Here is a 27,990-nt window from a genome sequence, read left to right as displayed (position 1 = left end):
CAATACACATACACAAGCATATCTGACATACATAAACATATACATGCATGTTCACACATAATCACATTGTCATAGTAGACAACACCAGAGTAGCTTTTGATGGGTCTGGAGCACCCAATTCCTCTCCAATAACTAAAAGATTGGGACCATCATAATTCACAAGGTCTGGAGGAATAAAGTAATACTCCTGCACAAATTGACCATCTACTTTGATCAACCAGTATCGACCAAGATCAACACCATTAACATAATAATGTCCTCTACCAAATCCTTGCAAGTTCAACAATAAACTATAATCTGTAGAATATTGCTTTACAGTAAAACTAGTCTTGTACCAAGTCAGAGAAGTATTGACATACTTTGAAAGATCAGAATCCCAATCCACCTTACTGGAACCATCTTTAGTAAACACTTTCATTCTTTCCCCACTTAGCCCAGGTCGATGAAGCCACTTAGAGGTTGTAATGTTAACTTCATTAATAGAAACCTTGCCTACTATTCCTTTTTGTTCAATGAAGCCGGGAGATATGCCATTATGAAGTCCAAGAGAGATGGACAAGATAGTCAAGTTGAATGGTTTATCACCATCAGGTAAATCAACTGGAACAGTCATGGTAATATCACCAGCAGAGTGTTCATGATTATCAGTAGCTCCACAGAAATGATCATTGACAAACACAAGTAAGGAATTTGCTCTACGGCTATCAATTTTCATCATAACATTTGATTTGTCAGAAATTGGTTTGGATACTTCAGTTTGATAAAACAGATAATCGGTCTCATCCTGTGTTACCCATAACTGTTCTAAAGGATGCTGTTGTACTGTTATACCTTTACTAAATTCTTGTATACTCTCACTCCATGCTGAGAATGCTTCCATACTAACATTGACTTGTGTGTAGACTCGCTTAGTGCGTACACCTGTGGAGTTCACTTTGGATGAGTCAAACAGAATAGTATTCATTCGATCCAGAACTATTATTGACAATGGCTGCATAACAAATTTCATATTATTGTACTCAACCATGAGCTCTACTGACGCACTGTTCTGTAAGAACACAATACGACCAGCACTGTTGTTGTAGACAAAAGCCAATTGCTGTGTTCCATTTTCAAACTGTTTAGTTTTGTTATTGTAATACATCAAATGGATTGGATTGTCAACCTGTATCATACTGTTCAGTAAAACATCAGAAAATTTGGCAACTAAATTGTGTACTCGCATCAAGTGCGTCTTCTTGGGCTCATTGGGAAGAAAATCAGAATGCATATTGACACCATCAGCATAATGATTTGTTATGCTTGATCCAGCCCATCGTCCCATATGGTTACCACCATACCACATATAGTAGTTATGATAACTACCTCCTCTGGCAAACCAAGCTAGCATAGCATTAGCCATGTCTTCTGGAGTACGGTAGGCTCGTGGAATATACAGTGCGCTCCATTCTTGAAACCAACCAGCATCCTCCGTCCATGCCAATGGCTGACCAGCCGGATATTTCTGTGAATGCCTCTCAGCATAACTCTGACAGTCCATTCCATTGCATGTGTTTATTGTATTGTTTGCACTTAGTCCATTACACATTCCCCATGGTATTCCAAGATCTAGTTTAACTGTTAGATCACCACACCACTTGACATAGTCCATGTATTGTGATCCATGATACTCATTCTCAATTTGTGCTAAAATTATGGGACCTCCATTACGAGCTAAGTATTTTTCCAAAACCTCAGTAAAATTGGTTACAAACTTCTCCATCTCAGACTCCCATGCAGCACTGTCACTGCGCAAACGCATGCCAGGGATCCAATTCAACCATATAGGTAGTCCACCATAGTTCCATTCTGCGCAAACATATGGTCCAATGCGCAGGTTTACAAATAGCCCCGCCTTCGCAGCTTTATCCAGAAACAATGGAAGATTAGCTGGCCCAGAAAAATCAAAATCTTGGCCTCTTTTAAACTCGTGGAGGTTCCAGAACACGTAGACTTGGACGCTGTTTAAGCCATCCTTCACCATCTCTGCAAATATCTGGTCCCACATTCCAGGAGTGGAGCGAGGATAATGCACGGAACCGGACAAGATAACGGTTCTCTTGTTGTTAATGAGGAAACTTCGCTCGTCGTAAGTGACAGTGTAGCTGGACCCAGCAACATCGTGATATCTCACAAATCCTGTCTGAGGTTGAGCAATTCCTTGCAAAATGTAAGAAATATACACTGCTAATAGAAGCCACATTGCTGTATACCAGTCCTCCCTCGGTCACGTGTTTCTTAGTAATTATAATTATAAAATTCAAATGTATTTATAAATATCGTAAATCTGTTTAGGAATCTTTTACGGAGTGTAAAGTTACCGAAGCAGTTCAGTTTTGCTGAACTCCCTAGCTGTTGATGGCGTTTAAATGTGTGTCTCATATTAAGGTGGAGCATCCTCGTGTTTTGCATTCTCCGTTAGTATACGGAAAGTATCCAAGTATTTTGTCTTTTGCAGGAGGATCATGGAAATCAAATATTTGGAGTAAAATTCAATGAATTTTTAGAGGATGAACGGACTTTTGCAACAGTTGGAAGCAACCGGGTGTGTGAGACTGCTGATCAAAGCACATGCACATGATGGGATTCTATTAGGTAACTGTGTATCGATGCCAAGAAGATGGAACTATCAAGCCCCTCCAAGCCTACAATGATGCTAATGTAAGTTTGTGGTACTACATCCATTTCCTTAAAATTCAAGGGTGAATTATAATTTCTAAGACACAGTATTTTTACAAGACATGAAATTTCAATAATCTATGCAGTCAGATGCCTTAGCCACCTGGGCCACAAGTTGTATATGTAGCTAGCTGTAAACTACTAGTACATATATTTTTTACTTTTGCCACATTTATAAGCAAATGTGAAGAGTGGACGAAGGCCATGCCTTCTCTGTTGTTATCTTAACTAATGACTTTCAGCTCCTTTTGTGGTTTGTAAAAAAGTAATACAGGTTAAGTATGTGCGACCCTGCCTGGATTTAAACCTGATTTGTAGTCATATGCCTTATATATCTATTGAGCCACAGGGCCATCTGCTTAGTGCACATGAAATTAAATTATTTATAGTGTGCATTGCACAATTAAGAGCCAGAGAACACAATGGGATCTCATACATCTTGGCCATCCAGTCGCTTCTCTTTAGAAGAGCTTTAACTGTGCCCTCCATCTTGATTTCACAAATCTGTTTAGTTTTTGACAGGCCTCTGACCTCCATCTTTCTTTGGTACTATAAACATATTCGAGTAGATGCGATGATTTTTTAGGATTTCATCTGTGATGGTAACAGTTGGCAATGCTTCTTACGGTGCTGGTGATAAGATGAATTAAGACATGATCCTACTTTTGCTAACTGTAAGCAAGAAAAAGGGGCAATTAGTGTGAGTACATGGCAGTACTTATATGGCAGTCCTAGTGACGTCACTTCCTGTATTTTTTATTGATTTGGAAACTAGGCCAAACATTATCCAAGATGTAACTTAGTGTATGCTGCATAGGCGGCGGAAAGGGGAGGGCTAGGGGGCCGAAGCCCCCCCTCAGAATGATATCACACCGAAATTATCTTTCTTGGAGTGGGACTGAAAACCGTGATAAAGATCGAGATACTCTAATAGAGCAGTCACTCTAATAAAGTAGTCAGTGTGTAGCGAGCTATGTAAGGATTTTTATGTAGTTTATTAGCTGGAAATGGTAGCTGGTGAGGTGGGAAGCTCTTATCAGTTGGTTGTGACCTTTTTTTTTTTTTTTTGGTCTCACCTTACCAAACTATAGAAATAAGTCTGGGTCAGCCCAGCCCCCCCACATATCAACTACTTCCTCTGCCGCTGGTATGCTGTATACTTAGAAGATGGTATGCATAAAATCCTTTGATCTTTTGGAGATAATGAGGTCCTAAGAAACCTCCCCCATTCTCTAAAATAGTTATAGACCTTTGGAGAGTCTAAAATGAGACCTCCTATCTCCAGTTGAGGGAGATGGTACAACTATGACTGTTTTATTAGAGTAATTATGGTACATAGCTGTTGCATTAGGACTGGATAACATGATTGGCATATATATGTGTTGCTTTTCACTATGCTTTTCATTATAAGTGCAGCCAGACCAAGAAGGGTGTTCACTGTGTTCAATCACTACAAGTGCGATTAGGCATGGCCATCATGCTCGATTGGTGTAGTTAGACAATTAAGGGTGTGGTTGTCATGTTTGATTGTTTAAGACTAACTGGATCATTGGGAGGTACAAACCCATTGTGTAGCTATACATGTACAAATAACTTTGTGGCATCTAAATGTACTCCTCAAGGATAGTGTTGATGCAAAAAATTATGCTTTAAGATAGTTTCATTACATGTAGAAGATGACAAGCAGTATAATCAAAGATTAAAAGGAAATGTAAGGCACAGAAGGCAGACACTCATTGGAACACCAAAAAGCACATCCCAGGTGTGAACTAAAGTAGTGTAAAATAGTGGCCGTGTTCAATTAATGTGCTGTTTAGCCTCTAGCCCTGCTAATTTGTTCAGGCAGTGAGTGAGGCATGCAGGCAGACTAATGTTAGACTAAGACTTTCATAAAAGTACTTTTGTCATGTATGATGTTTCTACAGGGTATGATGGGCTTTTGACGACAGTGTCTTGAAGGGCAACCCTACATTTTGGGTTGCTGTATAAAAGAAAGCAAAAATTTGTACCTTTTTAATATTAATGGATCCAAGCAATAAATATGACTGGGTCTGTAAAAACAGGGCATGTAGGTACATGCTTGTTTTTCAAACTTTCATTACTCATAACTTTCTATGTCATTGTCATAATTATAGTCATGCAATTTTCAGCCCTTATTAAACTTTTAATTAGATGTATACATTTTAGTACAAGTTAATTACAGAGTGCATGCAAATATTTTATTCCAGTACTGAAACATGACCTGTTACAAATCTGACAAGGTGTAGTTTGTGCTCTCATGCCCTATTTTCACACACCTGGTCACAAATAGTGCAACAAGAAATTTGGGTGGTAGTTGTACTGTACTGAAGAGTAGATAGTTTGTTGTTTTGCCATCTCATTTTCTGTATAGAGTGAAGAATGTTACTACACCTGCACGTGGAGCATTAATAAGGATAACTGCCACTCCTTGCTGGTTGTAGCAGGTGCATTGGGAATACTGAGGGTCATCAAGTGAGTTCTAGTGTACATATATAGCATGAGAAAAATTTAAATGGCAGGTTGTTTGTTTGTTGTTGCTAATGGTTACCACCCTGTGTGAATGTAAAGCATAACTGACTTCTTGAGAACACCTACAGCATGTAGGACAGACGGTCATGTGTGCAGACCATTCCTGATTCCTTGCTGTTGTCCCATTGGCTAACAACCAAGTATTATGATCAGTGTTCACTGTGGCATTCATACATGGAAGATAAATGCAGCAAGTGCAACAATTTTTATCGGTATAAAACTCAGAGTGGTTACTCATCCCAGTATCCAGCAAAGAACCATGCTATAAGGTGTACTGTTACATCTGCTCTTTACAGTGAAAATTATTAATGCACCATTTCAAGGTAGCTCAGTGAAACTTTAAAGCTTATCTGGTAGTGATTTTTAGATTAGTAACTCACTATTGTCAGTACAGTTGTAAGACGTGCTTATTTTTATAAAATACTCTAATAGAACATACACCATTGGTAAGTGGTTTCATCAAGTAACCATCTTGTATATTCTGTTTTTAGTACATCTACAGTAGCAAGTTGGAAGGTGAGCCTTATTGAATTATTACAGATATGTTATCTCTTCATAGTCCTATTGTGGTCATGGCAATGCTATCAATGAGCTCAAGACTCACCCACTTATTCCACAGTTGGTTCTCTCAGCTAGTAAAGGTGATAAGATTAGACAACATACTAAAGTATCAACATAGTAAACCAGTTTCTAACTGTAATTATTTATTTAGTACAACTACTGTGTAAAAGTGGTTACTTAAATTTACTTGACTGTTCTATTAGAGTATATTGACAATTATAGTTTTCTTTTTTTATAACATTAGTACTTGCCCAAAGTGCTGGACCATTTCCACACTAACTGAAAGTCATAAGCATTGAACATCAGTGCCATACCTGCCCTGCAGTGCAAAGCTTTCCCTGTTGAGTATGTCATGCATTCAAGTAACATAATAAGTATAGATTATGATAGACTGATACCTGTGCATTCCCTATGGGCAAAATTTTAATTCCCCTTTAGATATGACATGAAAAGTTACATGAAAAGGCATAAAATAAAATAAAACATATAACAAAAAAAATGTGGTTGCCAAAGCAAACAAAAGATTGTTGAAACAAAACGTAAGTTGTAACCAAAAGGTACGCTAAAACGAAAAACAATGCCACTAGCTGAATCCTAACAGTTGCAATCACGTGTTCTATCACTTAAAACTATGCAACCCTTTAGTGTCAAACACATTTATAAAGACATGCTTAACTTGAATGGAATAGGTGTTTACTTGTGGTTTGCATCCAGCGAGTTTTTTATTCAATGCACTGTAAACAGCAAACGATGGCAGTTAGAAGCTTCATTTAAAAGACATTTCACTCTTCGATAAGGAGAGCTTTGTTTGACACAGAAACCGCTTCAATACATGTAACAGCTGGCAAGAAAAGTGTGTGAACACAGTTGGGCAGACTATGTGTAGAAGATGTGATACCGTAATTTGCTTTTTCGTGTAAAATATTTTCGTATGATTTACTGTATATGAATGACTGTTCTATTAGAGTAGTTCAATCTTATGTTAAAATTTTTCTGTAAGAAATTTTCATACAAGTATTGCATACAAAAATTATTCTACAACAAAGAAAAGTAAATTACGGTTTTTATTAAACCTTTAATGTATCCAGTGATATACAGGTGTATATCCTGTAAGTATAGATACTGTATCAAATTCTATCAGTTGTGTTTATACAAAAGGTTCTTTCTGACTGAAAATGAAACAAAATACAGATCTTAGAATGCACATTCAAGTGTGTACATACAATAGGTTCTTTCTGACTGAAAGTGAAACAAAATACAGATCTTAAATTGCAAAATGTTTGGATTAAACATTCACTTTTAATCTTAGATATAGCTGAATGATATTACAAGTGTAGCATTGTGCTAGTAAATATTACGTGTGGACTATCTATAGATTTGCCATACTATTGGAGTATCTGGATCACTGTGTGTGTTTATTGGTTTGCTGCAGTCTGAGTGTCAAACATGGGAATCCTCCTATTTCCCTATCTGAGAATACAGTTTAATAAATCAAATACTCTAATAGAGCACTCATGTTGTTTTTGTGCTACAAAACCTTTAACTGATACAGTTTTTAGGTCTAAGCCAATTATGCTTTTAAAATCACCAGAGGAATGTAAATTTCCCCTATCATGCTTCAGTTATGCCCTATAATTAATCTCTAAATGTGCTCTTTGACTGCTCTATCAGAGTATCCAATGAAATGTGCGGTAACTGTTCTATTGGAGTATTTTGATCTTTAGCCACACTTCTCTTCACAATTATAGGTACCTGTAAATTTTTAGATTGCATCATACAAAATGTGTGCAGTTTCAGCTTACAAATGAAAATTGTAAGGCCTTATCAGCTAGAGGGTGAACCTCCCCAGATTCCTTTGGAAGGGCCTTAAGGGGGAGGGCTGGAGCCCCTTCATTTGATTACCATTCAATAACTGCCTTGTGTAATATCACAAGTGTAAAATTGCCACCAGATTTAAATCTCGTATAGCACAAAACTTTCCTGGAGGGCATGCTTGCGATCACTGCAAGCATGCTCCATATAATGGTGTCAGGCCCTGATTTTGACCCTCCCAACTTTTTATACCTTCCTCCAACTCTGCTAATGCTGTGATGTTTCCCTACAGATCATTCATTGAGATTATGGAATATACAGACAGATGTGTGTGTTGCTATATTTGGTGGAGTAGATGGTCACAGAGATGAAGTGTTAGGAACAGTAAGTTATTGCATTGCACTAGATGGAGAGACTGAAGTTGCATGTATTCAGTAGGTATGCATGTTCTGTCAATAATGAACCTGGAGAAGTGTGCACTCTTAATTTTTAATTTCTAAGCTTTAAACAATAATGTTTATCAGTTATCTTATTGAGGATTTACAATGTAAAGTAAAAAAACAAAAAAGTAATATGACCCTGCCAGCATTTGAAACTAGAATCCTGATTCCTAGTCATATGCCCTATCCATTGGTACACAGGGACAACTTGGCATATAATCTATACTGAAGTAGTACTACAGTGTATTACAACACTTCGTAATGTTGTATATCATATATATATATATATTAGTACTGTATTGGGATGAAGATCTGGCTGAAAATATCACCCTAAAACCAGCCTCACAATACCTTCATGGTGCCTTGGCAGTTACAAGCCCTTATACTTATAGTGCCTTCAGTATGACCTAAAACACTTCCAATTGGTCACTACAAAATTTAAAAGAAATTTATTCAGTGGAATTCTCTACTGACTGACACTGTCTAACTGACTGATGCCTTCAGTTGATAACGGCTAAGGCTATGTGGGCTTGATTTTTTTACTGTTCAATGTCACTTCAGCCTGACAGATACCTTTGGCATACTGCAGTATGTACAGTGCATGCTTCATGGACTTACCTGTGTTCTCCTTTTTGTCCCATTTGTCTTTGCTGACTAGCGCAAGGTGTCGATTTGTGGTAGCGCTGTGTGATGGCTTCCCTGTTATTGGTGGATTGATTGCAGAGGTTCTTCTTGAAGTTTTCATCATTTGTAACACTGTGCAATGGATCAAATGTAGCTGAAGACAAAGCGTAATGGTTATTGATGGTTGGGGGCACATGTTCAGACGAAAACAAAATCACTGGTGCCATTCTTTCTTCATGCTGTATTTCATTAGCAAAGCTCCAAAAAGTGAGCTGGACAATTAGGACCATTATGTTGTGTGTTCTTGCATAAATGTTAAACTTTTGTAATTAAAAAAAATAAAAATAATCATGGATAAAAAAGATTCGACCCTGCCAGGATTTGAACCTGGAATCCCCTGATTCGTAGTCAGATGCCTTATCCATTGGGCCACAGGGCCTGGTTGGCATGTAGTTGTTATGTTTGTCATGTTGAATGCACCAGGGTTGAATCTGGGTCAGTATCTTGTACTGTAGGTACTTTACATTTATAAATGATAACAGAAGCAATGGAGAGAGAGAGGGAGAAAAAGAAGAAAAAAATGAACAAGTGACCCTGCCAGGATTTCAACCTGGAATTCCCTGATTCGTAGTCAGATGCCTTATCCGTTTGGCCACAGGGCCATCTGTTTGATTGATATGCGCTACTTGGCTAACAACTGTATTCACTATATTTGAATCATCAGATCAATCACACTAAACACTTGCTAATAATACAAGTACTAGGAATATTATGGGGATCGAAGAATAAAAAGTAGTAAAAAGTAGTGAAACAAGGGAGGTCACCTATACCTGAAGATATACCTAATGTGCATGGTGTGTTCTTCTGTAGTAGTGTTGGTGTAGGAAGCTGTTGCCAAGCAGTGTTGGGAGTAACGCGTTACTTATGTAACGCGTTACGTAATATTATTACTTTTGTGGTAACAAAGTAATATAACGAAATACGCTATAAAAACAGGTAATATAACGCAAGCTACTTTACTTACAAATGTAACGCGTTACCTAAGTAATATAGTTACTGTAATGAGTCTAATATTACGTAATATTATTACTACAAGTAGCGAAGTTACTAATCTCGTTAGTTGTCCTTTGAGTAACGGCTAGCCACAACGAAGTAACGAGGCCTACTGAATGAAGCTTATTCACCAGCTTCTTACTTATAACCAAAATTTGCATATTGTCCAACAACGCAATCATGTCACGTGATAAGGTGGTAGTTTCATACGTGACAGCTTAAGGCTGTGGACACAATGTAATATTATTACAGTTACTTTATTTTATGGGTAATATGTAACTGTAACTAAATAGTTCAGTTGCAAGTAATATGTAATATGTAACTAGTTACTTTTACAAAGTAACTTGCCCAACACTGTTGCCAAGTGAAATATAAGGTCAAAGTGAGCTGGTAAAGTAGACAATTACTGTTGTAAGACAAGACCATTATGCAATTGCATATAGCTGTTAAACTTAACATACAATAAAAAAATTATCATAGAAAAAAAATGATTTGACCCTGCCAGGATTTGAACCTGGAATCCCCTGATTCGTAGTCAGATGCCTTATCCATTGGGCCACAGGGCCATCTGTTTGATTACTATGTGCCATTTGGCTAATAACAGTATGGCTCTTTGCTTACACCTGTATACTGTGTGTGATGTGTTCCAGTTTTAATGTGTTCCTATGTTGTAGTGTTGGTGGTGTTGTAGGATGTGTATCAGTCTTGTACCTTGCTATATGTTTTGTGTGTACACACTCTGCATCATGCTTAGTTTGACTCCTCAATAATCTACTTAAGGAATTTTTGTACATTCTCTATAATTTGGACAACAAACATGACTCACTGGAATTCTACTGTAGCTTTGCTGTAGTAATGAAGTCAACACCAACCGAATTCCCATACACAATTATTGTAATCCCACAGAATACAAAGTGGAAGCAAATGGGATCTTCAAAATAGTTTGTTTTTTTCTGCAGAATTTGTGTACTGTCATTTCATCAATGTTTAGTAATTCGTAAAATTTGTAGTAATTGTATAGCGGTATTTGATATCAGTTTTGAAATTAAAGTACTGACAATTACAAACTTGGATTCTTGGCCAAAATTCTCTGCTAGCAGAAGAACTGTTTATAGCCCAAAATACGGTACCACTCAATCAAAACATCATCTCGCAAGAGTGTGATAGATAAAAAAAAAACTTGCTAATTAAAGGGCTTTGCTTGTGAATATTCATCACAATTAAAACAAGATGAATATTTGCAAGTGAAATGGGAATGAGTGTCATGCCCTTTCTTTTTGTTGCTCGCACTCTCGCAAGATGACGTTGCATTTGAGCGGTATGTACCGTACCTAGTGTCTTTGTTCCAGCCAAACTGCTATATGCTACATGTAAGCCTTTGTGCTACTGTATATGAAAGACTATACATACAGTACATTGAGAATCTCAGAAGGTAGTGACTATGATGCAGAGATTTTTTTTCCCGGTGTGACTACTTTAGAAGATTAATACCAAAATGTTTTTGTCTACAGTAGAACCAAGAGTACACATGCAAATTATGCAATTTTTTTCTGAGGTAAAATAAGTACGATTGTTCATCACATACACACAGGATTTTCACATGCTTGGTGGAAGCATAGTGTCATGTGGTATGGATCACTCACTGAAGGTGTGGCAGTTGGACACTAGTGAAATAAAGGATGCCATTGAGGCATCCGAGCAACATTCTGCAAGGTCAAACAAGTTAGTAAGATTTTGGAGTAAGGTGTATTATGTGTGCATATAGAGTTTAACTACTATGGTTCTACTAGAAATTTCCCCACATTACGATGTCACTTTCCAGCCTTCAGTACTCGGGAGGTCCACTCTAACTACGTGGACAGTGTGTGCTACTTTGGCAACACCATCCTCTCTAAGTCATGTGAGAACAAGGTTGTATGGTGGAAGCCAGTCCTTCAGTTATCACCCGACACAACACCCACTAGCAGCAGCCAAGTGAGCAATTAATAGTACTAGAGTGGAGGAAGGTGATTTGCTTCATTCCTCACCAATGAATTTCAGTTTGTAATTACGTCGCCTCTGTTTTGATGATTTCATTATGATCTGTAAAATGCTTCTTTTCCTGTATTTACTTATAAGTACGTACTAGCTTTAAGATACATTATGAATTCTTGCTAGCACTAAACATATGGTGTCTATTGGTGTTGAATTTCCTTTTCATGGAGTGTTTTCTTGTTAGCCATTGCCTCCTGTTTCTTCCTCTTCTTCATCTGTATCTGGTGACAGTGTGGTGGCATTGAGAAGGTGAGTACGGATGTAGTTTTGTGTGCATGCATGTGTGTAAGGTGAAAACTACATTTCATCATAGTCATAAATAAATTTTGTTCAGCAATCCTTACACTCTTTACTCAGTTCTTCACTGACAGTTATAATTGTTTAGCTTGGAGGTACAACTGTGTGAGATTTGGTTTATGAAGATGTGCCTCAATGAACGACTTGGGGTGAGTCACTATAAACATTGTGTTGTGTGTACATTATACTGCATTTATAGCTGTTGGCACTAGGCAACCAGATTGGCAAGGTAACGCTATGGGATATGACAATTGATGATCCTATAAAGAGCAAGTATGTATGAAATATTGTAACATGTGATTTTGTAAATTGTATAGGAAAAAATGTGGTGGAAGATTGTGCTACAGTATTTTGTGTGTGAAAAGTTGATTCCTGTATAACCCATACCACTGTGATTTAACCAGAAAATCCATCAACACAGCATTCAGTATCAGCTTAACTGACCTATCCTAGTTTTGCATTTTAACTAATATAATAATATTTTACAAAGAAAGTATATTTAAGGACCTTCATTAAAACTAGTACTGCCTGTATCCCAGTACAAATTCACTTATCTGAACACATTTATTTATAATTTTATAATTGAATGGCACACAAGTGTTCAGAACAGAACGTAGTTGATTTGTTAGATGCTATGCAATCTCTTTGTAGGATTCAAGTTCTAAGTCACAACAAGTGCAATACTGCAGTACGCCATGTAGCCATTAGCAAGAATGGAAAGTGAGCAGCTGTATATAAATAATGTTGCTACATGTAGGTACACACTGTATGCAAGCATTCGTACACGTATCTATAGTGCAACTGAAATTTTAGTGAACGTACAGTACATTAGTACTGCTAGTGCTGTATAATAGGGACCATGGCGGTTTGGGCTTTCTTTTTGCCCCCAAACAGCCAGCCTCACTTTTCCTTCATGACGCTTGGCAGTATTGGTTGGTTAGACAAAGCCAAACCCATAAATGTCCCCAAATCCTTCCAACATGTTTCTATGATATTTTTTTGTTTAACTGAATGTTCTACTGACTGTTCTACTGACTGATGCTGACTAATGGGCTTGATTTCTTCATTGTTTTATGTCACTTCAGCTCAAGACATGCCTTTTTGCCAACTGCAGCAGGTACAATGCTTGTCTACTTTTGTCCTCCTGCGTGTCCCATTTCTTGTACTACTGCCGCATAGGTATTGATTCGCAGTAACACATCATAACTTTAGTGCTTTAATTTTCCTAGTGAAACTGGATTGATTGCAGAGGCACTTCTTGTACTGTTTTTCATTAATTTGTAATTGGTGGGACTAAAGTGCAATAAGGCCCCTTTGGCATGGGTTTCAGTAATCATCATTCACTTCTCTGATGCAGCTAATCAATAATGAATGTTATTATTACAAATAAGTTAACAAAAATTAGAAATTTACATTTGAGTAGGGACATAGTTATGAACAAGGGAGGTCATTTATACATACAATATTTTAATTCCTATATTTTTTCAAAAAATCAGTTTATATACCTTGTATGTACTTTATACTACATGGTACAATTAGACCTACACATACAACTCAAAAGAATGTGGTATTTCAAAATGGTGATGTATTTCAGTACACTTTCAAAGTATACAGAATGAATAATTTTCACATTTTGTAGCTTTTGTTGCAAACCTTCATAGCATGCAATTTATTGAAAGTGACAAGTGTACACATTACATCTAAAATAAATATGACAATATATGTATAAGAAAAAAATGGTAACTTTATTTACACAGTCTAAGCTGTTTACAAATGATATTTGTTTGTTTACAGACACATTGTTTGTGGATGTGACAATGCTACCATTTGGCTCTGGGATCACAAGACAGTAGGTGACTATGCCACTGCCAAATAAAACCTGCTTAAAAAATAAGCCACACACTCTAATAATCTACAATAACAAAAATACATGTGCATGTTGTATTGTAATGATATTACAATTAATGCCTATAAATAACACACACTATTAAAATAAGACAAAAATACTATCTTCTAGTTTTGATTAGTTTCTGGTAGTCTAAATGGAAGTGGAGCTCTTTCGTTTTTGACGACGCTGGGCTAGGGTTGATTGGTTAACAGGGTTCAGTTGCCTTGATGTCGGTGTGTTTACTGCCGAGAATGTCGCCTCTACTGCTCCCTGTAACAAAGTTAGTGTAATTGTTACATACTGGATCACAAATCAGAAAGCAATTAATTGAAGTGTGACAAATAGATAATACAGATAAAACAGGGTTCATGTCATCACATCATTGTGAATCTAATTTTGTAATGACACAATGCAATTTTGTACATAAGAAACAGTTCTCAGTTTCCAAGGATACATATTGCATTTAATGTCATACAAATGACCTGCACACTTACATGTCTTCAGTATTAACCACAAAGTGGGGACCACCAATATGTGAGCTAACACTCCTACAAGTCTAGCTACCCACTGTGCAGCAAGCCACACAAGACTATTGCATATAATGCTAATATGTTCACTGGATAATGAATTTAGTGAGTGGAGGAAACTATGCCGAAATATACCACTATAGAAATGGAGCAATGTTTTCATCAGCTATAGGTTATCTCCTAAGTTTACCATGGGGTGTTGGTTTAAAAAAAACCTTACCAAGGTAAAACATTAACTAAGACAGGGTTAAATAACACAAACTAAGGATGTACACAAAATCCCTATTAACCTTGTTTGTAGTTATATCCTGTACCTGTAATTTGGCAACTTGGACCAGGTATTGGCATGGGCGCACCCACACTATAGGATGTCTTTTTAAAACTGTGTTGTATTCAGATAAAAAAAAATTCACTGTGGTATATATATTCCCCATACTATAAACAACATATATCATAAAATCCCAAGCCATTGGAAACAGCCCCTTTAAAGAACAGCTTAAGCACATGATCTACCACATATCCAAACACAGTTTACTGAACCAATGGTGGTCCCATCTGCCACACACAGATGTTCAATAGTACAATTAATTTTTTAATGACACTACTCACGAGACAGAGATTATAAAAATCTCAATAGGTTAATATGTATCATCTTCACATACAGTAAACCATTTACCTACCTTGATTTTGGTATCTGCCACGGTGAGCTTGATCTCAGATAGTTTGGCCCGGTCACTGACCCAGGGGTGTTGTAACACCTTCATAGCTGTGATCCTAGCACCCGGGTCAACATAGAGCATGCGCTGGACAAGATCCTTGGCTGCAGGTGAGATGCTACGCCAGTTGCCACTGGTGAGGTCCAGTGTTCCCTGATCAATACGAGTAAGGATCTTTTCTGCTGAGTCCTCTGGTCCCTGAGCAAAGGGTGTTTGCCTACAAGCAAAATATTTGACTTGAGACCTAATGTGCAATTACACCACAAGCTGGGGACTTTGTACAGAGAGGCATTGGGAGAGACAACATTTAGCTACTGTATAATGAGGCATATAGTGATATAGTATACTTAAAATACAAATGTTTCATCAGATGGACCTATTTTTCATCACAACAGATTTACTAACAGTATTTAAAGCATGACATTTCATAAAAACAGTCACACGTCAAAGCTATACAAGCTAACAATTTGTAGCTTGTACTGAAAACATATGCCAACAATCACTTTAAAACCTCACAGCTCAATCCTATAAGTTACAAATTGTCGACACAAAACAGTTTGTAAATGATGTGATGAATGTACTTGTGTAAGCCATGGACAACCCATGTATTAAGCATTAACAAAAGAAGGTTTCTTATATGGAACAAAAGAAACCCTGAGATTCTGAAATAGTAAATACAGTCATTCTCAGATTGCTTGCAAAATGCAATGAACAATTTGCACATGTTTTCTCACAATGTTTACAAATGTGAGCATGCCCCAAGCATTGTCTAACGACCTAAGGTAATCAACAACAAAAAAAACTCTTTGTGTGAACAATCATGGGTGCGAATTGCATTTTGCATGCAATCTGCAATCAATTGTACTGCAAAAACAAACAATCCTTCAATTAAGCTGTGTGTATAACAAATTGTTGTACAGTTGTAAAACTCTTAAAATACAATAGCTACTTAACTTCTACCTTTAGGCAATTTAAACACCCTTTTAAACCCTTCTCATGCAGCAATATTCCCAACTTACCCAGCAAGCATGGTGAAGAGAATAATACCCAGACTCCATACGTCGATGGCAGCATCATAGCCTTGTTTCTTTAGTACCTACAAGGTGTACAGTAACATCATACACATACTTGTAGCAAAGATGCACACTTATGTACATTCCTGATAAAATTGCAGTATAAATATATTCCAAGTTTAAAGCCAAAATTGGTGAAGTGCTATTCTAGATGTACCACACCCCATAAAATGTGTAGCTTCAAGAGAGCTTAAAAATGTACCTAAATTTGTAAAGCATCTATGTGGGCTGCATCCTCCAGAAAAATACCACACCGGTACACCCACTATGTACAAAGAAGTGGATATGCATTCCACGGTAATCAATGGGAACTTAAACACAAATGTAATAATAATACACATTGTTTAGCATATCTTCACACAAAACATGCTACACTTTTGAACTATTAGCTAGCAAATTACCCAAACAGACATTTATAAATAAAATCAAGTATGTAGACTCTTGATTATTCAAATACAGCCGTAGGTGTAGGACATGCAATATTTCCCAAAAACAAAGTCAAGAAACTAAACGGGGATAACTTAGTTTGATAACAGGTAAAGCACATGTGTATATGCACATTGTACAATGCTGCTTTACAACAAATAACAAAAAAAATATTTTACCTCTGGTGCTACAAAGTTGGCAGTGTAACATGGAGTCATTAAAAGGCCATTTTCAGCCCTCAACTGCTTGGCAAAGCCAAAATCAGCAATCCTCAATGACTCAGGAGCTCCTAAATATATATGAAATATACTATGACAAACTATAAGTACACACATACACGCACACACAAAGATGCACACACACACACACACACATATACAATTACCTGATGTATCAGCATAGAGAATATTGGAGGGCTTAAGATCTCGATGGACCACTCCTTGCTTGTGAAGGTAGCTGACAGCATCAGCCAGAACATTGAGCACACCAGCAGCCTCCCTCTCGGAGAAGAATTTCTGCTTTAGGATCTTGTCAAATAACTCTCCACCTCTCATCAACTCCATAACCAACATTGTGTTAGTACCATCATCATATACCTGCAATGTAAGGAAGTGAATATTGTAAACATATTGTCCCTAAACATTGTCCCTAGGAAAATTTGACTATAATAGCAGCTACCACGGTAAATTTATTGTGAAGCAGCTACAATACATGTACACAATAAGCTTTACTGCATGAGTAGTTAACCAGATAATTGTCACAAATACAACATGTAACCTACAACCAATTATACACACTCCCTTACATCCTTTAGTGAAACGATGTTAGGATGGTTGCCATAACGCAGCAATATCTGTATTAACAAAACAAACAGCATATGGGATTAATTGTAATCATTCTTCATACACATTTATTAAAAAAACAGCAGAAATAATTAATGCATTGTCAAGTACTGTACACATGCATGGCTCTTGAAATTAATTTAGTTGAATTTTTAATTACAGGGGAGATAAAAATTAGTCACCTCCAAAGTATACCACAAAAGGGCAGTCACCCTACTTATACATCCATCTACGTGTGTCTAGCTCACCTCTATCTCCTCATCAGGGTCCTGTTTGTGTAGTGTACGATTGATAATCTGCAATGAGACAACACAACATCAGGCAATGCCACACATACACGTCCTTAATGATAAACTTTACCTACAAAACAGCATACACATCCATACGTGTTTGGGAGACCCCCTTTAAGGCAAATTCCCATTACTCGAAAAAGGATGCACAATGCAGTGGCTTCCTGGTTCACAGTATACACACTGTGCACACATATAGTTGGGAAACCATGAATACAAAAAGGAAGGAAACCTTGACTGTTACTTTCACACTAACTCAGTCAATCTATATACAGTGAAAAATAATGGTGTACTACACATGGACTATATATACTGCAAGTGCCAAAAGTCTACTGCACTGTAGGAGGCCATGTGCACACACACATATAAACAAACAAGATTCACACACACACACATGCATACAAACACATACAATTAACCTATCATGAATACATATATAATACTCAGTACCTTTAGAGCAAATTCCTGTCTGTTATTTTTATTAATGCACAGCTTGACACTTGAATAAGTACCATAACCAAGGACACTGTCCCGAATTTCATAATCATCATGAATACTACTAGTTCTCACTGGTAGTGGTGACCCAAGGGAACTCATGTGGATGTGTGGCTTTTTAGGTGGCTGTCTCAGTTGTTCTTCCTATTAATGCACACCATAATAAATTGGTGTTAAATGAGCGTAGTTTTATCACCTCTTTTAATACTGGAGCAACGTAACTGAATCCACGAAATAGTTCCTTAGATGTAGCACTCACAGGTACCCCAGGTGAATCTAAAGAAAGTTTAAACTTATAAAAAGAAAAAAAATCTTATTAATTCCTTAATGCACCTCGTGGAGTACGTGAAGTGAATTCAGAGTCGAAGTAGAATGCATCATCACGGCTACAGGCTGGCTTAAATGGTGGATTTACTTGCCGTTTATATAGTTTCTAAGAAAATAAATATTTCCACAAATCATCCTACATGCAACCATAAAGTCTAATTTGCTGTACATGGTGGTTTCAGAATCCCTTAAAGTTGTAAAGACCATATATTAGAAGAATCACCCTCAAAATAAAACCACAAGCCAGGAGTTGAACACTTAAACAATGAGGCTATAGCTTTCAATACAATGCTTAACTAAATTAAACATGAAGAACAAAATAATGTTGGAGTGGCAATATGAGTTTGATCTCATTGTGGAATAAGGATAATTACATATGACAACATGGAGCAGTGCTGTATACACATTTACCTCCCATTTAATGGATGCAAAGAATGGATGTGCCTTTATATTCTCAATACCGGTTGGTCCATGACCTAAAAATAGCAACACACATTACATCATCTAATGAGAAGCCTAAAAATAGCTCCAATTTAGTACATCAATGCATATATATATATGTGTATATATTTTAGTGTACAGTATGTAAATACAAATTAGCAGTTTCTACAGTTACACAACTCATGTTTCAAAGTACAAATTAATATGCAAGCTGCACATGCATGAATTAATCAAGGAAAATGAAGATACATGTTCTTAACACAGATATGCACACAATTACCTAATCTGTTAATAGGATTCCTTTTAAATAGCACCCTGAGTAAACTTTGTGCTTCAGGGCTTAAAAACTGTGGCATTCCAAGCTTAGCCCTACAAAAAATGTATACATAATATTGTGAATGACATGTTGATCAACATACAGTAAATTACAGGGGTCTGCCAGAAAGCTACATGTAATATTGCATAACCAGAATGTTTACTTTAAAAAGTCTAAAATTGCATTGAAAATTACAGACAAGTGGTGACTGATCCCCAAGACAGCATTCCAAGAGCCTGGAATATTGTCTGCATTCATTCAACGCTTAAAACAGTAACTTCTGGTACAGGTCATACTGTATATTACAAGGGTTGATCACTATCCCACCAGCTCTGCAGGATTTGAACCTAGAATCCCCTGACTTGGGTCAGCCATAATTTCATTTATCCATTGGACCAGTGGGCCAGCTTTATTACTCTAGTATCACTACACATCTTTTCTACACTTACTTTAATATCATGGTCATGGTGGCCTTGCGGTTTTCACCTTGAAATGGCAGAGAGCCAGTAAGCATTTCATACTGTTGAAATGAATAGGTAAGTGCAATACATGGTAATTCTATATAGTGCTCACCATCAGTACACCGAATGACCACCAATCAGCTGTTATACCATGACCACGACGATTAACAACCTAGAAACATAAGTCCATAATAACATGCATACATACATGTACATGCATTTGCATGAGTATGTGCGCAGACAGCACAGTGCATACATACTATACTAACCTCAGGAGCCATGTACTCCACTGTACCACAGAAAGAGAAGGTCTTTTTGTCTTCATCAATGGACTCCTTACTTAAACCAAAATCTACCAAAAAAAAACAGTATATAGGCCTGATAAAATTTAATTTATACACCTTTGACACAAAACACACATCACTGCCAAGCAGTACACAATAATAATATAACACTATACCTGTAACAATTAAGGACATGTACTAACAAATTGTATACAATAATGCAAACACTGAAACACAATTGTGGCACACTCACACCATACCTGTTAACTTAATATGTCCATCAGAGTCTAGTAGAATGCTGAAGTAAAACATAAGATCACCAGAATCAAGTTATATTCCACAACATATTACTACTACCTAGGGCACATATAGCTGATACTAAACAGAGCCGTTGTTTAAATGCACATGTATACATAAGTATGTTGAGATGTGTATGGATGACATATATATATATATATGGATGCATCCTGTGATGCTGAATTGCATGCGGCACAATATATATTATAAAATCTACAGGCTGTAAGCTACAGAATCCATGAAGCATGCAACTTCGATACTATCACCACTACAAGCTCCCATTGAGCATTCTTCTAAGAAACAAAATTCAAGCTGTGTTCCTGGCAATGTATTGTATACCATACAATCATGGTCTACTGCCTTATACATCCACTATACCAACAATATTTATGGTACCCTGTAAATCAAAACTTAAACATGGGTAGTTACCTTATATAGTTCTGCACCATATACAACAAGTTTCACTATACATGTACTGTAATTTACATAACTAGTCTATGGGATGGTATCACACACAATTTTCACAGTGCATTATATTAATCACGTAAACACCACAACTAATGAAACAAATGATGGAAAACAAATGATGCACCTACTTGGAATAGCATCAGAAATTATCTAATTATCAGCTGATTACATACAGTACAGTGTACTGCACATTATAGAGTTAAAGCACCACCTCAGAAAGTACAATACAAGGGTCTGTATCAAGAGGCTAATACAGTGAGACACCGCCCCCAAAGTGTTATTATATCTTTTGCACATACAAGTATGGATGGTGCATAAAGTGTTATATTGCACTTCCTGATCAGCTTGCTTGGAACATTAGTCTCAAGTATTTGACTGCCTATCAGTACAGTAAGTGTTCATATAAATATAAAACTACTTGTACAACAAAGTGGTAGGATTGGTTTGGTTAATTTTAACGATTTACAATGTCACAAAAGTGACCAATTGTGCTATCTGAGTGGGACTGTTTTTGCAACATTCCTTACATAACTGTAGTGTATTTTGGTATTCGCCCAAGCGTACTACTGTATATGTCCAATTATCTGCACCATACTGTATGGGCAAATACAGTACATGGCAGCACGTTTTGATCCTCCCACGCAAAATACAATATACTATACATACATGGTGTGCAATATATATACTGAACATTTGAGCACGCATGTGTACATTTATATGTATGTGGCTGTGTGCTTTTGACACATTGCATTAAATGATTGCTGCACCATGTACATTAAAGTATTGATACGTACACATCAATCTGTACAAAAACCCATTTACTACAAATGGACACAAAACCCAGCAAGTTATATGGCATTGCTTTACTCACTTCTCAGGTTTCAAGTCACGATAAATAATTCCTAGTGAGTGAAGGTGATCCAGGGCCAAAGCTAGCTCAGCGAGATAAAACTTTACATCTTCCTCCGTGAACATCACCTGAATGTACGGGGATAGAAGATGCAGGGATAGTAACTTTAAGTTCTCAATTAGTGCCCACCATAGTGGAGAAATGATTTCCAACCTCTTTAGAGAGTCTGGTGAACAGGTCACCACCTCGCAGGAACTCCAGCACCAGGTAGAGCTTCCCTTCTGTTTGAAAAGCTGTATCGAATAAAACGTCAAAAAATATTCAGATCTTTATTCTAAATAATGCCCATTGTCAGAGTGATTTCCATTACACATGTAGTATTTCACAACCTAAATCAATCACATCACTACAGTAGTGTGAAATTTTAGTCAAATAAGTTTGAAAAAGCATGTGATGAAACAACTTTGTACATGGTACATTATACATCACAGGTATTACACAGGTGTAGGTCCCGGCCATGTATCGTATCAAATGGTCTCTTCCTTAAGTTAGAATTACGGATATACAAGTGTATAGTTTGTGTGGATAACACTACAGCTATGTGATAACAATTCTTGTATTACATATACATATGCAAACTAGGTACAGTACAGCATCAAACACATGCATGCATACACCCATATTTATATAGCACTCACCATAGTGAAGTGTTACAATAAAAGGATGGACAACATCTGATAAAATGTCCCTCTCCATTTTTGTCCTTACTCTGTCTCTAACTGTTGGCAAAACATATGCATCACAAGTACAACTAACACTGGATGATACAGACCTTTTAGAGAAGCTTTACGAAGCACTTTCATAGCAAACAGTTTACCAGCATCAACTCCGACTATCTTCCTAACCAGAAATACCTGTACAGGAAATTAAAGATGAACAGTACAGTAGTTCTGGTAGATGTCCCAAAAAGGATATAATGCAGTACTAATGCTAAGAGGTCACCCTTATACCGTATGTCTGTCTACCCAAGGATATATTAGCTCTAAGTTTAGAGTACAAATCAAGACAATTAGATTGCTTATTTTTTTAAAACCTCTCTAGTCAGCTATCATGCAACTTATTAATTTGGACCAAATCAGGATATCGAAATTTAATATCCAAAGTTCTGTGTTGTAATCATGCATAAAGGGATCACTAAACCACAAAGTGTCATCACCATAGACACCAGACTACTGCTGAGGAAGTACAGTGACATAACCAACATTATGATGAAGTAAGTGCTAACATACAACGAAGCCAATAATTTACCTTCCCAAATGATCCTTGGCCTAAAACTTTTAGAAGCTCAAACTGGGATGGGTCTGCCTTGGGTAACTTTCCTTCACTAATCATACTAGCAAGACTGTATTCTGACTCCATCTATAAAATATGTGAATGAATCCATGTCTTGGAATAATGCTTTGTAGAACATGTCACAATATGATCGATAAGACATAGAACAGATATACAAAAAAAGTAATATTGCCACACATGAGAGGATAATTGGCAAACCACAATTCTAATAGAAAGCTCTGTGTATACATTTCTATAAGCTTTGTTCTTATGCTTAACAACCGGATTGTCAAAGTCAGTTAACTTTGATTGCAAGTTTAGATTACATATAATTATAGTACTACTTAGTACCAATATTCAATGAATTTGAAAAATAACATTGTACGTTCCAGTAATCAATCAGCATACAAGTTGAAAACCAACACTGTGGATAGGTGAGACGATCAACATTTAAATATCTTGCATCTAAGAAAGCTTAAGATTGTAAGAAGTATGACTGCCAAATGAAAACATGCGCTTTCTACCAACATCAAGCTCATCTGTAGTTTAAAGTGAAAGACTTGCTGACAAATTATATCAACAACAGACAATGTCATGACATCAAAACAAATCAGTTCATTAGTAAACCAACATGTGTGACTAAAGGATTTACACACTGGTAACATCACTATCACAAAGAAACTGACATTAACAGTTATCAGAGTGCATAATACATTATTAACTTGGCAAGCATGTTCTCCAGGTAGTTGAACAAAACGTGCATACGTGTGGCACAATCATGTGGAAGTTTTGCATGTCCAAGTACATACATAGACTCCAACCTACATGCATACTTGTGTGTGTGTGTATGTATGTGTGCTCTCTGTGTGTGCACACATATACATGTGAGCATGCAATCATGTACGTGTGCTTATATACTTGATTCCTGTTGCCATACCTCTGATGTAGAGATGCTTTGGTTAGTGTCCATATGGACGTCATGATCAGCTGGCTCCTAGTAGAAGAATGTACAAACAAGAAGAAAATATTTACTAATGATTACTACACAGTTATTAACAATACGACAAACAGGATGGACTAAAACTATGGATACCAAAAAGACGATATTTTATCACCAGGAATATTAACGCAAATGCCTAGAGTGTAAGCAATACCTCATAGCTATAATAGTATCAATTACAACATGTTTTAAAAACTAAAATGGAAGAATTCTGAACAGAATGATTGATATTAAATATGAAGGTAAAAATATGTAGTAATGATAAAATGGAATTCTCTACTATAATGAGCTATTTGTGGTTAGTGAAATGGACAACACTTAGTACAAAAACCCTCAAGCAAAAATTAACCAACAATTTTTTGTCATCCCAAAGCTGAACATGTAACAAGATACAAATTTATTTTCCTCACCTCCGTTGCGTCCGATTCTTCATGTTTCACCGGCACTGGTTGCCACGGGTGGGACTGAGCGAGCGGCATACTTAATCGACAAGACGCTGCGATGTGCCTTTCAACTATAAATATCAAGAATCAACAGTTACGGGAGTCACAATTAACACCACACACACACACTGGAACACAAATGGTAAAGCGATATACGGACCTTTTTCAACAACGTACGGCTTTTCTCCAAACGATAAGCGATTATCGAACGCTGCACTTAAGCTTGATCTCTGGTATAAAGCACCTATCATTACCGCCGTTACTAGCTACGTTAAAAAGTACTGTTACTACTAAATTTTTACTCCAATGTGTTAAAACTGATATCATTATTTAACCAAAATATATAGCTAGTAGAAAAAGGAAGGCGCTCGTTCCGCACTACAAACACAAACCATACATGTGCATAACCGGAGTTGCTCAAGTGGTTTGACGTTGCGGTATTAAAACCGACTAAAGTAGTACGTTTGGGTAACTTTGCTGCACGTAAATAGAATTAAGACAGTTTCATACCTATGAAAATATCGTCAATTGTTGAAAACGATGATCTGCAACTGGTGACAAAAAAGCGAGCAGTTCTTTTCTCGGCACACGTGATCTACACACGTGGGCGTATTAATAAACGCGCTTTATAGGTCACGTGAGAGTTAAAAGTTGCTGAAAGAAATGAGCAAGGTAAATGACTGTGCATTAATGTCCAGAAGGTTTATTGTGTGCTTATAAATCTCTAAGAGTGCCGAAACAAAACGAGAAGAGTTTCGCAAGTATTTGGAAAGTAATGGGATACTTGATGCGCTAACGAAAGTGTTGGTCGGCCTATATGAAGAGCCAGAGAAGCCAATGGATCCTTTAGAATATCCTTTGACGTAAAAACAGATCTGTGAAACCCGTATAAAATGTGTGCACGTTTTTATGTTTATGCATTTAGGGGATTTTTTGTTTTGTTTATTTCACCATGGTGATGCCTTAACTTCTGTATGCACATTTGTGAAGAAGCACCTTCATGGAGGACCACCTGAAAGTATTGATACCGATGCATTACAACAACGTGTCCGTGAATTAGAAGAGCAAAACAAGAAACTAGAAAATGAACTGACTGTTGTAAAACAACAGGTAAAGTTTAATATGTCTAATGTGTATCCATAAATCCAAGTTTGAATTGTATTGCATATTTCAAGCTTGGGAACCCATAATCTTTTTTCTTGGTGTATCGCATATTGTTAATGTTCTCTAAAAATCCTGTGATCTTTTAAATGTTGTTAATGCAAGAGTTCCATAATGGTAGATGTTATGAATTCACAACCTACGTGAACCTATAAAGCTAAGTGGCTTTGTCTAGTAGGCAAGATATTTGACAGTTTGTTGGGAAACAGATTGGGTCGATAGGCAGTAGGTTAGCTGTGTGTAAATCCTTGTAATCAAGGTGTTTATGTTTGATGGAATGTAACTATGGTTGAGGCTGGTTAAAAACATCAAACATACAGGTAATGTGCTTGCATGCATGCAACAACTGTTAGCAAATCCTAAGACATCAGTCATGCAAATACTTTATTCCCTGGTGGTTTTAATTCTTTACATAATTAATCGTACATGACTTGTAACAGCATGTGACCTCTGGAAGCCATCTCATTCAATACAGTCACACATGGCATCACTATAATGCAAACCAATTTAATTGCTACATGTCAATCTAATTGATTTTACAATAATTCGATGACAGTGTATGTATAATGTTGTAATTTTCTGTAGTAGGAATTCACTGTTATTTATAGGTGTGGCATTATTAAAATTTGCCAAATATTTTTCTGAATCCACAGCAAATGCAATGCTGGAATCTCTAAATTGCTGAAAACTTCTTATGATATTTGACATTTGTGAGTATGAAACTGTGTAGGAGGTGCAGGTCCTAAAACCGCATGCAATTTTAATTTCTGTTTTCTCCAAAATGTAATGGTCATATTGCAGGTGTTACAGTATAATTAACACTTATAGTGTTGATTGCTGTGTATTAAAAGGTAGGTTTGATTGTAGATTAACACTCACAATTAGCATTGCTATGAGATTTTAGTTGGCTTTGGCTTGAGTTAATTAAAACATGCCTAGAGGCTCTGTTTTTACACAACCTTCAAGTTGTTGATTGGACTGATTATGCTGGTTAGAAATTGGCTGCTGTGTGCCATAACTTGATTGCGCTAGTGACCTAAGACAAGAATGTGGGTGTCATGGGAACATCTGACTAATTTTGTTAAATCTCTACTCTAGATAAGCCAATTTTGTGTAGTTGTTTTCAAAATGAATACCATACTTTCACTGTTTAATATTTTTAAGAGTAATTCTTAGCCAGCACCCTGCATCTTCCTAACTAACATGGAGGTTTTATTCATTTCAAACATTGTTACATTACATTGTATATGTACCATTCATACATCTAGTGTTTCAACTACATATGCATGTACTAGAAAGAACGCAAGTGCATATATAAGAAGTGTAGCACATGCAGAGATGCATTGTCATGCATTGTACAAATGCAAACATACATACACATGCTTATACTAAAAGTACAATAGCAACAACAGTTTCACTTAGCGTGTGTTTTATATTGTCACACCAGGAAAGGCTGTGAAAGGGTTTTAACATTGAAAAGTAGTTTGGCTAAATATGGAATAACTGAGTAATAGATAAAACAAGGTACCGTAGTGGCTACAGCATTTATAGGAAACATTTCCTTTTTTCTAGTTTTTTCAGCACTTAACATTGCTTCTTTTCCTGTCATTGTTATAAGATGTTCACCCACAACAGAATTTAACATTATATCACGTAACTTGTATGGTACTACCAGAAGTCACTGCAAAAACTTCAACACCATAATTATAGCCTAAATATTTCATTTCAATGTTGTAATAAAGTTGCAGATTGCTAACAATCCCAAATGTAGGACTAAATATTTCAAGGATAAGAGTTTGTTGTTAGCCTCCCAAATGTCAAAATCAGTGAAAAACTTTTCTCTTGAAATATGTAAAGTACGAGGATGTAGTAGACACATGTCATGTTTTTATTTTATTAAACATTGTTTTTGTTGCTAACGTTCAATTTTTTGTATCATGTTAGGAGTAAATTGCAGTCTGATTTGTTTGCTATTTCTTTGTTTACAATTAATCTGTGCTTATATCAAACGCCTGTTTCTGTTTTATTCTAGCTAGCAAAATATGAAGGATCAGATGCTTCTGGGGTATGTAAAGTCACCTAATCACCTAACTGTGTTTTATGTTGTTGCTTTTGCTATAGGGGACTACAAACAGCTGAGGGACCAGTCCTGTACTAACACGCGATCACTTACATACCCTTGTCTATAGCCAGCACAGATACACATACAAGTTGTAGATGTGATGCATAATTATGTACTTTTTAATATTTCTGTGTGTTTACTA

At 36.6% G+C, this 27,990-nt stretch overlaps 4 protein-coding genes and 2 non-coding genes across 10 annotated transcripts; 2 read left to right on the top strand and 4 right to left on the bottom strand.

Moving 5' to 3' along the window:
* Nucleotides 1–11: 11 nt before the first annotated feature.
* Nucleotides 12–2,265, bottom strand: LOC136258641 (uncharacterized). Its single transcript, XM_066051979.1, has one exon. The coding sequence runs from the start codon at nt 2,240–2,242 to the stop codon at nt 62–64; it is 2,181 nt and encodes a 726-aa protein (XP_065908051.1). The 5' UTR covers nt 2,243–2,265; the 3' UTR covers nt 12–61.
* Nucleotides 2,266–2,294: 29 nt separating this feature from the next.
* On the top strand, nt 2,295–14,095 carry LOC136258892 (polycomb protein eed-like). Of its 3 annotated transcripts, XM_066052266.1 has the most exons (14): nt 2,295–2,427; nt 2,498–2,584; nt 2,635–2,700; nt 5,111–5,211; nt 5,760–5,784; nt 5,828–5,909; nt 7,934–8,025; nt 11,350–11,480; nt 11,549–11,732; nt 11,977–12,041; nt 12,178–12,238; nt 12,289–12,362; nt 12,741–12,809; nt 13,884–14,095. In XM_066052266.1, the coding sequence occupies exons 1-14, from the start codon at nt 2,398–2,400 to the stop codon at nt 13,963–13,965; spliced, it is 1,149 nt and encodes a 382-aa protein (XP_065908338.1). In that variant the 5' UTR covers nt 2,295–2,397; the 3' UTR covers nt 13,966–14,095. The 3 variants fall into 3 exon arrangements, with proteins under 3 accessions (XP_065908338.1, XP_065908339.1, XP_065908340.1); XM_066052267.1 differs by lacking the exon at nt 12,741–12,809; XM_066052268.1 differs by lacking the exons at nt 12,741–12,809; nt 13,884–14,095 and adding an exon at nt 12,407–12,602.
* On the bottom strand, nt 9,072–9,144 carry Trnar-acg (transfer RNA arginine (anticodon ACG)). Its single transcript has one exon. It is a non-coding gene; the product is annotated as a tRNA-Arg (tRNA).
* On the bottom strand, nt 10,252–10,324 carry Trnar-acg (transfer RNA arginine (anticodon ACG)). The gene has a single exon. It is a non-coding gene; the product is annotated as a tRNA-Arg (tRNA).
* On the bottom strand, nt 13,769–25,186 carry LOC136258891 (ribosomal protein S6 kinase 2 beta-like). Of its 3 annotated transcripts, none has more exons than XM_066052264.1 (24): nt 25,076–25,186; nt 24,533–24,636; nt 24,060–24,116; nt 23,099–23,209; nt 22,623–22,704; nt 22,489–22,569; nt 21,980–22,083; nt 21,812–21,918; nt 20,436–20,473; nt 20,161–20,243; nt 20,004–20,063; nt 19,880–19,950; nt 19,395–19,483; nt 19,085–19,149; nt 18,680–18,779; nt 18,543–18,622; nt 18,302–18,490; nt 17,810–17,857; nt 17,525–17,572; nt 17,105–17,315; nt 16,899–17,008; nt 16,240–16,316; nt 15,185–15,437; nt 13,769–14,247 (listed from the first exon to the last, which is right to left on the bottom strand). In XM_066052264.1, the coding sequence occupies exons 2-24, from the start codon at nt 24,599–24,601 to the stop codon at nt 14,128–14,130; spliced, it is 2,253 nt and encodes a 750-aa protein (XP_065908336.1). In that variant the 5' UTR covers nt 24,602–24,636; nt 25,076–25,186; the 3' UTR covers nt 13,769–14,127. The 3 variants fall into 3 exon arrangements, with proteins under 3 accessions (XP_065908336.1, XP_065908334.1, XP_065908335.1); XM_066052262.1 differs by lacking the exon at nt 25,076–25,186 and adding an exon at nt 24,726–24,915; XM_066052263.1 differs by lacking the exon at nt 25,076–25,186 and adding an exon at nt 24,726–24,914 and having other exon boundaries at nt 22,004–22,083.
* LOC136258896 (c-Myc-binding protein homolog) lies at nt 25,077–27,990 on the top strand. The gene is made up of 5 exons (XM_066052273.1): nt 25,077–25,237; nt 25,295–25,418; nt 25,548–25,675; nt 27,759–27,791; nt 27,848–27,990. Exons 1-5 carry the CDS (start codon nt 25,229–25,231, stop codon nt 27,863–27,865), a joined length of 312 nt encoding a protein of 103 aa, XP_065908345.1. The 5' UTR covers nt 25,077–25,228; the 3' UTR covers nt 27,866–27,990.

Source organism: Dysidea avara, chromosome 6, assembly GCF_963678975.1.
Source record: "Dysidea avara chromosome 6, odDysAvar1.4, whole genome shotgun sequence".
Taxonomy (NCBI): Eukaryota; Metazoa; Porifera; class Demospongiae; order Dictyoceratida; family Dysideidae; genus Dysidea; species Dysidea avara.
Note: the sequence above shows the minus strand (reverse complement) of the source record. Positions and strands in the feature narration are given on the sequence as shown.

What these genes read in the sequence shown, in the direction of transcription:
- LOC136258891 (XM_066052262.1), bottom strand. Translation starts at nt 24,816, where the DNA reads ATGATAGGTGCTTTATACCAGAGATCAAGCTTAAGTGCAGCGTTCGAT. An exon ending in TATTGTAACACTTCACTATG is followed by an intron (nt 22,084 to 22,488) that starts GTGAGTGCTATA and finishes TATTCGATACAG; the next exon opens with CTTTTCAAACAGAAGGGAAG. An exon ending in TGGAGTACATGGCTCCTGAG is followed by an intron (nt 20,064 to 20,160) that starts GTTAGTATAGTA and finishes TTATGTTTCTAG; the next exon opens with GTTGTTAATCGTCGTGGTCA.
- LOC136258896 (XM_066052273.1), top strand. An exon ending in GCCAATGGATCCTTTAGAAT is followed by an intron (nt 25,419 to 25,547) that starts ATCCTTTGACGT and finishes CTGTATGCACAT; the next exon opens with TTGTGAAGAAGCACCTTCAT. An exon ending in TGACTGTTGTAAAACAACAG is followed by an intron (nt 25,676 to 27,758) that starts GTAAAGTTTAAT and finishes GTTTTATTCTAG; the next exon opens with CTAGCAAAATATGAAGGATC.
- LOC136258892 (XM_066052266.1), top strand. Translation starts at nt 2,398, where the DNA reads ATGGCGTTTAAATGTGTGTCTCATATTAAG. An exon ending in CATTCTGCAAGGTCAAACAA is followed by an intron (nt 11,481 to 11,548) that starts GTTAGTAAGATT and finishes TGGTTCTACTAG; the next exon opens with AAATTTCCCCACATTACGAT. An exon ending in CACCCACTAGCAGCAGCCAA is followed by an intron (nt 11,733 to 11,976) that starts GTGAGCAATTAA and finishes TTTTCTTGTTAG; the next exon opens with CCATTGCCTCCTGTTTCTTC.
- LOC136258641 (XM_066051979.1), bottom strand. Translation starts at nt 2,242, where the DNA reads ATGTGGCTTCTATTAGCAGTGTATATTTCTTACATTTTGCAAGGAATT.